Raw genomic sequence first — 11,207 nt, 5'->3', positions numbered from 1 at the left:
AAATGCCTTAATTATATACATATTAATAAAAAATGTCTTATTAGTAACGACATTTTATAAATGATCGTAAAATAAGAAGAAAACGAGAACAACAAGAACATAGAATTATTAAAATTATTTAATCAATTTTAAATTTTTCACAGTCTCCTATAATTCTCTTTTCAGAAAACCGTTTCAGTTATTTTGAAGACATAACGGTATAAAACCAAAGAGTCCCACAAAGTGGCTGCGAATAAGCAATCGATATTTGCGGATTTGTCATCGAGGGCCTAACATCGCTAGCCCATCCTACTATTTGTTTTTATTGTTGACTATTTTCCTGGAGATCTGAAAAACAATCAGCACAATGAAGAAGAAGGTGTGGTTTTTGCAGAAACTTGGTGATCCTCTTAAGTATAAACTTTAACTTTAACAGGTATTGCTGATGGGCAAGAGCGGTTCAGGAAAAACCAGCATGCGATCCATTATCTTTGCCAACTATATCGCCCGTGATACGACACGCCTCGGAGCAACAAGTGAGTACTACTATATAATCGGGCATGGGAATCTGATCCTTCTTCATATCCGCAGTCGATGTGGAGCACTCTCATGTGCGGTTTCTTGGTAACCTGGTGCTCAATCTCTGGGACTGTGGCGGCCAGGAGGGCTTTATGAAACAGTACTTTGCCCAGCAGCGGGACAACATCTTCCGCAATGTGGAGGTGCTCATCTATGTGTTCGACGTGGAGAGCCAGGAGATCGAGCGCGACATCCACTACTACCAGAGCTGCTTAGAAGCCCTGTTGCAGAATTCGCCGGAGGCCAAGATTTTTTGTCTAGTGCACAAAATGGATCTGGTGCCGGAGGAGCATCGCGAGAACGTCTTTACGGAGCGTATGGAGGATCTCATTAAGTTGTCAAAGCCCGGGAATGTGACTTGTTTCCGCACCAGCATTTGGGATGAAACATTATACAAGTTAGTTAATTACGCAATCAAACGACTTTTATTCAACCTTTAACCGATTGCAGAGCCTGGTCTTCCATTGTCACCATGCTGATACCCAATGTGGCTGCTTTGGAGAATTCTGTAACGCACTTTGCAAACGTGATCGAGGCTGACGAGGTACTTTTGTTCGAGAAGGCCACATTTCTGGTGATCTCTCATTGCCAGAGCAAGAAGAATCGCGACTCGCACCGCTTCGAGAAAGTGTCCAACATCATAAAGCAGTTTAAGCTGAGCTGTTCCAAGTTGGGTGCCAAATTCCAGTCGATGGAAGTGCGAAATAGCGCTTTCGCCGCATTCATTGACACCTTCACTAGCAACACATATGTAATGGTGGTCATGTCGGATCCAACGCTGCCCTCGGAGGCTACGCTGGTCAACATAAGGAATGCCCGGAAGTACTTCGAGGAACTGGAGAACCCGAGCAACAGTGCCATGAACCACCACGGCCACAAGTACCATTGATGGCGATACAACGATCATTGTTATCCGTAACCCCAAATGCCGTTCTCCGTTCAAGAAGACACGAAAACCGTCTGTTGTTGTGCACACATCGAAGCGCCACAGGTGCCGCCCCCAAAGTCTATTCGCTTCCCGTAATGATAAATAATTATATGTGTATATCTCTCACTTACTGCAAGACTGTCCATATAGTTAATGGTGCAGACGATTCTGCTTCAATGTTTCATCACTCTTACCAGTTCACGTAAGCCTTTTGTAAATTAAAACTCTTTTTTAAGTTGCGACAGTCTTTTAGCAAGTGAGCGATAGATAGCCATCTCTTTCGTTGATTTTTCGTAGATTTGTAAGTTAAAAACCTTCGTAGACTTTAAGTTTATATACAAAAAACAATTACACACTTATGAATATACAAAACAATCCTAACGATTGGTTACTTGTAAATGCCGAACGCGGTATAAGGCCCACATATCACAGATAATCCATTTGGTCCGCCGGCTGCGCCTACGAATAGAATTTTCTGACCTCCTCCGACAATCTGTCCACGGAAGTCTCATCAACGGGCACAAAACGTTTCGCACCCCGACTAAAGTAGTATATGTCACCCGTGTAAATATCAAACCAAAGGGCGTGGATGTGAAGATCGTGGGACTCTAAACGAGCCTTGAGGAAACCATAGGATGCAATATTGGACATCTGCTGCAGTGTGTTAATCTGCGATAGCTTGTCCTCCACGGCAAATTTTTGCTCCTCGTCGATGTAGGCAACAAAGCGACGAAGAGGAGTCTCCGACGAGAATAGTAAGGGATCCTTCATGCCTGCATCACGCCACTCCTGAAACTTTTCCAAACTGGTGTTGGCGTGCGTGCACATCCAGGACCTCAACGGCGAAAGGCGACGATTCAGCTGTTGGATAAACGTGAGATATTTAGAGTTTGTTCGCTTGCTTTAATATTTTAATTAGGTGCTCCTTTTCAAACATACTTTGGAGGCGAATTCAGGGTCCCTTAATTGATACAGCAGATTCATGGCCTTGCAGTCACTGTGTCCGCATACAATTATGTGCCTTATATCATTTACCACGCATCCGAGTTCCAGAGCTGCGGGTTCGCAGCTGAAGTACTCATCCTGAAAGTGCTGGGCATGGGGTATCAGGTTGCCAGCATTACGTACTTATCCGTGGGAAGAGTCAGGAATGTTTAGCTAAAATCAATATAGTTGATAAGACCAACTCACCCACAAACATGTCGCCCACGTGGGTATCTGTGTATCGGGTGGGAATCATTCTACTGTCCATGCAGGTGAAGAAGACGGCCTTGGGCTAAAATATAAACGGTACCAAGAGTTAAAATCTATAGATAGTGCGTAAATGTATAAAGTCATTCAAAGTTATGACACACTTGGCAAGTCGCCAAAAAGAAAATGGGCTCGGTTCAAGGCTGTCCGATAGGGAAGTTCAAAAATATTAAAAAATAAAATGGGAGCACATATTTTGTTAGTGGCATGTGCAACTGGTGTTTATATTATCGGTTCAGTCAAAGTTGCTTTCAATGTAACTGATTTTAAGCAGTTAAAATTTGTATTAATTAAAATTGTTTACTAAATTTTTTATTCAAAATATATTGTTTTTTTGTAACTTTTCTAAATGACACTGAAACTTAATGAATTGTAATAAGCAGGGGTGCAATGCACGAAATTCAAGAGCACCGAAAAGCAATTTGTTAAGTCATCGGCGGACGCAGAAAAAAATTTTGGGGGGGTCCGATCGAAAAATTTTTGTTGTTTGGGGGGTCCGATCAAAAATTTTTACGTTTGGGGGGTTCCTTTGTGGGGTCCGACCCAAAAAATTTTAGTTTTTATGGTTGAAAAGCCGTGTGCTGTAAGGAAATTTGAAAAAGTCTGAGATTTTGGGGGGGGTCCGGACCCCCGGACACCCCCTGCGTCCGCCCCTGTGTTAAGTATATAAAAATTTAATACTAAACAAACCAAAGGGGGTGGCCGGGGGTGAATTGGGGTCCTACCGGTTTACCTTTGTTGATTGTTTACCAAATATAAAGCGAAAAAGAGCGCGAAGAAAGAGAGCTAATTGGGAGAGCGCAAAGTTTGCGACAGACATGTCGAAAAAATGTGATAATGAAATAAAACACAGGCACTAGTTCCCCACAAGGCAAAGCATGTTCTAAGGTTTTTTGTGTATATATATAAGTGAAAAAATCTAGATAGTTGGTTCCAAAATCTTGACCTATAATCGTATCACTCACCTCTGGATTATCGCGCACTTTCTGAAACTCTTTGACCATTTGCTCGCGTGTGGTATTCCGGTACCGCATTATCCCCCTTAAAATACGCTCCATTTTGTCTTTTTTTTGTGGTTTCGTCAATCTTAATTTGACACTTTTATTGCACGCACTTTAGCACCAGAATTGATTTTCCTTGATTTGTGTATAATAATATTTGCGTCCGCGTTTAACGAAAATTGGCGTGGAGCTCGTTTGACGGTGGTGGAGCATTTGAAACGGAATTGTTGCTTTCAAAACTCGCCATGAATTTGGCGAGCAGCTGTTGTTGTCTCTCTTGGAGAGCTCCCCAATTCTCATATGTGCTCTCTCTTTATGCAAAACAATTTAAGAGAAATTTTTGCCACGAGGTGGAAGGGGAGAACTACTTAAACACTTTCCCCACCCCCATATTTGCACACTCCTTATTAAAAGGCTTTCTGAGTGAATTATGGGGAGCGGAAATCAATTGCTTAATGCCATTTCTCTGAGCTAACATCTCTGGCAAGTTCCAGACAGTCAGCGAATGACAAAAGTCAACTAAGACGCCAGACGTCGCTTATCAGTGGAGCAGGGGGAAACAACTCGAAGAGCTGATGATGTTTATATTATGGCTTCCACGTTTTGTAAGCATTTTGTTGTCGATTTTCCTAATCAATGATTTTGATAGAACACTCTTATGACTTCCCTGATCTTTATGCGTCAAGGTCGCTACAGGGAGGAAGTTTTCTAAATAAGTAATATGAAATTGCAATTTGTTTAATATAACTTTAAAAAATGTTATGAAATTATTATAATTTTTATATTCAAGATTTTTTCGATTTATTTTTTTAAGTTTATCAATATTTAAGTTGCAATTTGACAAAAAGTATTTACATTCATCAAAAGTATCTGTAAGATGCAAAAGCGACACCTTTCTTTCAAAACGTTTCAGTATGGCCAATGGCGGCGCCACTTTAGATCGCTTGTTCAGGTTGGTAGTTTAAAATTCATTATTTTAACTGTTTTATACGTGTTAGCTATTATTTTAACTTAATTTTCTTGGTTTGTAAAAAAAGTTACAGTTTGCTTGTTACAGTTTATCTGTAATTGCTTTAAAGCATTTGAACTAAGCCTTGACTCTTTTATTTAAAGCGGCTTACCAGGGTTTTTTTTTATAACCATGAACATAATCCCCTTTTACGAATTTAATATTTTATTTATCTTTTAATATTCCTAAAAGCATAAGGACTCCAATTCGAAGAAATTGGTCTCATAACCAGTGTAATATTAGCCTTTCCGAGAAGTGCCCACTGCATCATTCAGCGAGCGTGTTTTTGTTGGCTTTCTGGCTTTGTCAGAACTTCTCAGGCATCTCGATGGGATGTCTCCGAATGTGGGTCACACAAACACCTGTGCGCCAAAAAGGCCCACACCAATGCAAATATTATGAAATCCCCGTCGCCGCGAAAGAAAGCAAAGTCTAAACCACAAACATGACTGACTGACTGTGTGAGCCGCCGCCGAAAAGCAAAAACCAAAACAACAACCAGGGCCATTTCTCCAGCAGATTCACTCTTGATGATTGTAAGCTTTTTTTTTTGTGTGTTTCGGGCCTTGTGGCTTTTGGGATTGGGACCTGACTGACCGACTCCATCCCGGCCCCCGCCACCAGCTCCTTCAGCCGACTATTTTGCTTTCCTTTCATTATCGAGCGGCAAAATATTGGTTAAGCAAGCAAGGCAGAGGCAATGAAATCGAAAGAAAATAGTATTTACAGTATGAAGTAACAAGACGAAGATTAAATGCTCTTGGGAATATTAAAAATGGGATGTAAATAAAATAAATAAAATGTAAATATTTCATTAAAAATTAAATTTAAGTTTAAACGTTCTCGTCAGTTTGACAAAAAGTTGGATAAACTGGTAGAGGATTTGTAGTTTTACCTGTTTATTTGGCCGAATTTAGTCTAGGTTAAAATTTTTTCCATTCTTAAACATTTTTATGAAAATCGATATACCCTGCCAGAAACAAAGTTAAATTAAAACAAAAGCCCCAGCGTGACCAAGAAATGACGATGGAGATGCGCCAGCAGCATCTTCATCTCGTTCCCAAAAACCCGAAAGAAACCATCATGAGATGATGATCAGAACCTTAACTCAAAGCTCATTATGATGGCTATCAGGAGGAGAAGCGGCAGAAGAGGCGGAAAGTAGGAGATGGGAGAAGCGTGGGTACAGCAGGCGAAATAATGAAGCAGAATCGCCTGCATGACAATGATTACTGTAAGCCAACCGAAGAAGAGAAATAAAAGAAAGACACGGCCCGCAGCACTCGCCATCCCACTCCCACTCCCACTCGAGCACTCGGATTGAAGTTGAACAACGCTGTCAGCTTTTTTCAGAATATTTGGGCCAAAGCGCCAAATGTAAACATTAAGAAAAGAAAAAAAAAAAACGGAAAAAGACCGAGATGATGATGGTTACTTAACAATGTTGTACAATAAATGAGCTCCAAATATGCACGTGTGTTTGTGCGGGATTTCGGTGGGTGTGGGTGCCCAAAGTTATTGTAGGTGTTGTGAAATCAGAGACCCAGAGAAAGAGGGGCCATGCAGGTGCCAAAGGGTTTTGCCCGCGTTGACTCATCCAATTACAATCGAAAGGAAGTTCGAAATCTCGAAGTATCTCAACAGATCACTGGGCCACAGACTAAGATTCATCATGAAGTTTGAGTAACCCATTTAGGCAGCTTAAAATATTTTTTAAGTTAACTAACTACAAATACCTTTAAAAGTCAAAAATGTTGTGTTCTATTTAAATAAATCTGGCTTGTATATAATTTAATAAATTCCAAGAAGAGTGCAATTTCGTAAATCATCAATTTAAGATATTGTTTTTAAGATATTGTTTTTGGCCTCCCACAATCAGGCCTGCTATATGATGTCATATCATTTGTCTTGACCAACTTACGAACACTTCTACGATTTTTGGGGTTTCCTAAGCTTAATTTGTATTTGGGTGTTGCCTCCTCTTTTCCACTTCTCCCAAAAGTCTCTAGTGAGTGCTTCTACCTCTTTCTTTCGGCCGTCTCCCCTCTCTTTCATTCCCTGTGTTTCTATCTCTTTCAAACACAATTTGCAAATGGGATTTTGGTTGATTCTTTTGACTCCGACTTTGGCTTTGGGTTAATTAGTGAGTATCTTTCCTCAGCACGCACAAATAAAAAAAAGAATGACAACAACAATGCTTTTGGCGTTTGAGTGTTTTTTTTTTTAATTTGTTGTATTTTTATGTGTGTTTGTATGGGTAATGGCGGCGGCATTGCTGTTCTTATTAGCGTTGTAGCTTTTAAGCTTAAGCTTGTCCCGAAAATCTGGGTCACCAGTGCACAGTGGTTGCGCCCATAGGCCATAAATCGAAAAATCGACTTTAAAATAATTAGTCAAAATGTTAAGAATTTGTCTCTAAATTATCCATATTTTGTCATTGCAAGCTAGTTTTTTCCGGAAATCTAACGGTACATTCTAAAAATATAATGCAAAGTGTGAACACGTCTTCAATTTTGCTCCTGCAGCTGCGTTTTAGTGAGTTTCGTGAAAACAAAAGTGAAGTTCAAAATGGTCGGACGTTCGCAAAAATTCACCAAATTTAATTATTTAAAATGCATTTTAAAGTTAAAGGTATTAACTTTAAAAAATTGGTTTTATGAAATTTATCTGACTAATTACATATTATTTGTGTATTTTAGATCGATTAACCCTTTTTCGACTATTTTGTGAACATCTTTTTCATGTTTAGTTAAAGTTTTAGTTGTGATGCCATGAAATCCCACAAATAGTATGTATGTTAATGTGTTCGTCTGACTTTTAGGGTTTTATAAGCCTAAAATCAGCTGCAGAAATTTGCAGATGTTTATTTAATCGGGAAAATACTGATGCCATCTAGCGTTTGCAAAGTGAAAGTTTTTCCTTATTGTGCTTTTGTTTTGTCCTCGTCGCTCGTGTTTGTAATGTTTTTTTGAAATATTTTTATTTATTTATTTCATTGAAATTCACTAAAACTGGTTCAGGCATACAATCTGTAAGTTTGGTTTAAATTTCTTGAAAAACAAAAACGTTTTTCATACTATATACTTATTTCTTTCCTATCATTCCTATAGCAGCTATATGATATAGACGTACGATATGGCCAATTTTTTTACTATACATTTAAAATATTTTTTTAGAATTTTGGTGTAAATTTCGTTACAATAACTGAACTAGAAGTACTTATGGCCGCTGCTCAATACAAGCCCAAATACTGTGCAATGGCCGGTGTTCGACATGTGCTCCATGTAAGGGCCTGTAACTCTTGTAGTTTTTCAAATTTGGATCTGAAATTTTTTGAGAACATTTTCGGAACAAATATCTATACAATAAGCCAAAAAAAAATCGATTTTTTTCCGCCACAAACTATTTTTTTGTTATCATAACTTTTTTGAGAAGGTTGGCGTGGGAGTGGAGTTAAGCAATCGCTCCAATTTTTTTTTATTATAGTTCTATGCTTGTAAATAACTTCCAGTATAAATATTAGCCTGATCTGCCCATTAGAAGTGATTTTAGGACTGCTCTCTCATCAAAGCGCCACCACTGATCCAATCGTTCCTATGGAAGCTATAGGATATAGTGGTATGATCCGGTCAATTTTTTTATAATATATTTATAATATTTTTATAGATTTTTTGTGAAAGTTTCATAGCGATAGCACATCTAGAAGTATTTATGGCCGCGGTTCCATACAAGCCCGACCACTGTGCATGGGTAGGCGACAAAATACACGGAAAACTTTGGTATAATAAAAAAAAATAAAACTATACAATTTTATTTTCTTGGAATAAAAAAGAAATAGTTGTAAGTAAAATAATTTAATTGGTTATTTATTGGTTAATATTACTCTTTGTGACTTTAATCTCAAAACAACCTTTAATATCTTTCTAAGTGTTTTCTTTTTGGGTGTGTGGGTTGTCGGGTGGGTTGTGTGGGTGGCTCCGCAGCTAGGCAAAGGTCAAGACGAAACGCAATTGGCAGCGCGGCAGCCACACTCACAGCCTCGGGCAACTGGCGGCTTGGCAACCGGAAGTGGGTCAACGAAAACCGGATCCGCATCGTCAAATGCAAACGCAGCTGTGTGTGGAAAGAGATAAACAACAAATGGCAACAGCAACGGCAACAGCAACAACAACAGCAACAACCACAACCAAAGCCAAACAAACAACACAACACAAAACAAACATGCAGACAATGCAAAATGCAATTGAGATGCAAATGCAAATTGCATTTGCCACATGTTGCAGTTGCAGCCGAGTGCTGTTGCTGTTGTGTGTGCCAGCAACATAAATAAACATGAAAATAATGCACACCATTAACATTGTCAATGGCCCCCAAAAAGCAAAGGGGGCGCGAGTGGCAAGGAGGCAATGTTGGCCAGATAGACGGGCGGCCAAAAGGCCATGTGTCTGTGTGTCTGCACGCGGAGCGGAGTGTCATGGGCATGGCTCTGGCTCTGGCTTTGGCTTTAACTGACTTCGCTCTTGACAAACTCTTTGGCGCATCTAATGAAGTTCCATTCGACTGGGGTCTGGGAGTCCCGGCGGGGGAAACTGGCTGAGATGGAGGCGAAATATGGGCAGACAATTGGCTGCAAGAGCCTAGACATTTTCATCTATTTTACGGCTGATAGGGTTTGAAGAAAAGCGCTTTGATGGCTGGGAAAATTGCTAGTTTTCCGAAAGGGTTCAAAGGTATTGTATAAATCTGCCTTATATATAAAAAGTAAGTGGCGTCTTTATTACTAAATTTATATTTTTTATTTAAATTGTTTAAGTAAAATAAACGAAAAACTTAGATGTTCACAATTTCTTAAACTGTTCTAAATATATCTTCATTTTTACTACGCTGTGGTAGTAAATTTTGTTTATTGCAGCCAATTTGGTGTTTTCACTCCACTAGCTAACTAACCGGCCCACTTTATTTCAAGTTTTAAATAAATGACAGTTTCCGTAAAATGGTTTATTTATGGCCAATGGAGTTGTAACACACATCTCGCAAAGGATGGGAAAGAGAATATATGTTCATTGTGTACGGCAATAAACATATGTGTACGATTCTTTATTGATTGCGATTTGCTAAGGAAATTTATTGCACTCAACGGAGACTGGAACTCGAGCTAAGCAGTAAATACACAAAAAAAAAATAATTATTTATGTACTTGTTTTTGGGAGAAATATTAAAATTTAGCCGAAAAAAAGTCTGTTCCTTAGCTTGTTTTTACATGAAAAATATTTAACTTCATCTTTGATAGTTTTTGTACCAAATTTATTCTCTCTGTGCACAGATACGCAAAGACTCAGGCAACGAACTTTGCCGGTTGATATAACTGGAAAAGGGCAGCCAAGCTTAAAGAACGGCGGCAGCGGCAGCGGCAATAACACCAACAATCATAACGGCAAAGCGGAGTCCCAAAAAGTGGTTGTGGAAATACCGCCACGCAGACGGAGACGCAGAAGCGCATCGCATCGCATCATTTTGTCTAACGGTTAATGTGACCATGGAGCTTAAGGAGCAGCCGACAAACGGCAACGGAACTTTTTTCACTTTTCTCGCATCCACGAGATACAAGATACAAATGGGCCTGCACCTGTTGATGCGCTGCATTCGGACCATCCCAATGACTGGGCGCATTGTGAATACGAAGATTCCCTCTTTGACTGACTTTTTAATTGAATTTTCCTCTACTTTGTGCAACGGCGGTAAGTTTTTGGGAGTGAATACCGTTTAAGCCGCTCAACTGCTTAATTGTCATCAGATAGGGCTCTATGTTTCTGTTCCCGTTGCGACAAGCCGAGGCGTAGCGAATTAATCAATTTGCAGCAGATTCGGGCTAATGAAGCAAACTCTTTTTCTGGCCCAACTGCATCCATGAGATGCGAGTATCTCTGCTCCAATTTGGCGCTCTTTATTTACTTTTTTCTAGTTTTCAGTTTTTAGCATATCGGCGGGTGTCAGTTCTGTCTCTTTCCTTGTCACTTTGCAATCAGTTTGTCATTAAATTGAGCGGGCCCCAGGCCAACTCTACAATGTATCTGCCAGATACCTCGCCTGGGATAGTTGTGCGGCAAAAAGAAATTCTGCGCCAGCTGCTCTTGCTTCTCCGGTAGCCTAGATGCAACCGATAGCCACGGAAAGCCGCTCTTGGCTGTAAAGCAATCCATAATTCAATGGATTGCAGATTGGGAAAGAGTTTTTTGTTATTTAATGTTTATCGGAATCAGTTCATTTACGGGTACTCTCTATCAGTAATTTACTAAATTAATTTATTTATATATTTATTATTTATTTTTATAAAGCAATTATTTAAAATTAAGTCTACCGATGCATTTTATTTCTTAAGTCTTCTATTATAATAAAGAAATTTGAAAGTTATCATAACGAAATGCATAAACTGCAAATCAGTTGCCTTTCTACCTTTGAT

General features: G+C 39.4%; 2 protein-coding genes across 2 annotated transcripts; one reads left to right on the top strand and one right to left on the bottom strand.

Annotated features, from left to right (window-relative positions):
• Window positions 1-249: 249 nt before the first annotated feature.
• On the top strand, window positions 250-1,861 carry LOC108099601 (ras-related GTP-binding protein A). The gene is made up of 4 exons (XM_017203218.1): window positions 250-358; window positions 416-515; window positions 571-955; window positions 1,009-1,861. The coding sequence occupies exons 1-4, from the start codon at window positions 347-349 to the stop codon at window positions 1,445-1,447; spliced, it is 936 nt and encodes a 311-aa protein (XP_017058707.1). The 5' UTR covers window positions 250-346; the 3' UTR covers window positions 1,448-1,861.
• On the bottom strand, window positions 1,765-3,971 carry LOC108099602 (beta carbonic anhydrase 1). The gene is made up of 4 exons (XM_017203220.1): window positions 3,703-3,971; window positions 2,678-2,762; window positions 2,426-2,613; window positions 1,765-2,347 (listed from the first exon to the last, which is right to left on the bottom strand). The coding sequence occupies exons 1-4, from the start codon at window positions 3,793-3,795 to the stop codon at window positions 1,946-1,948; spliced, it is 768 nt and encodes a 255-aa protein (XP_017058709.1). The 5' UTR covers window positions 3,796-3,971; the 3' UTR covers window positions 1,765-1,945.
• Window positions 3,972-11,207: the final 7,236 nt, after the last annotated feature.

The sequence above is a fragment of the Drosophila ficusphila genome, unplaced genomic scaffold (genome assembly GCF_018152265.1).
Source record: "Drosophila ficusphila isolate 14025-0441.05 unplaced genomic scaffold, ASM1815226v1 contig_791, whole genome shotgun sequence".
Classification (NCBI taxonomy): Eukaryota; Metazoa; Arthropoda; class Insecta; order Diptera; family Drosophilidae; genus Drosophila; species Drosophila ficusphila.
The sequence above is the reverse complement of the archived record's forward strand: the minus strand, read 5'-3'. Positions and strand labels throughout refer to the sequence as shown.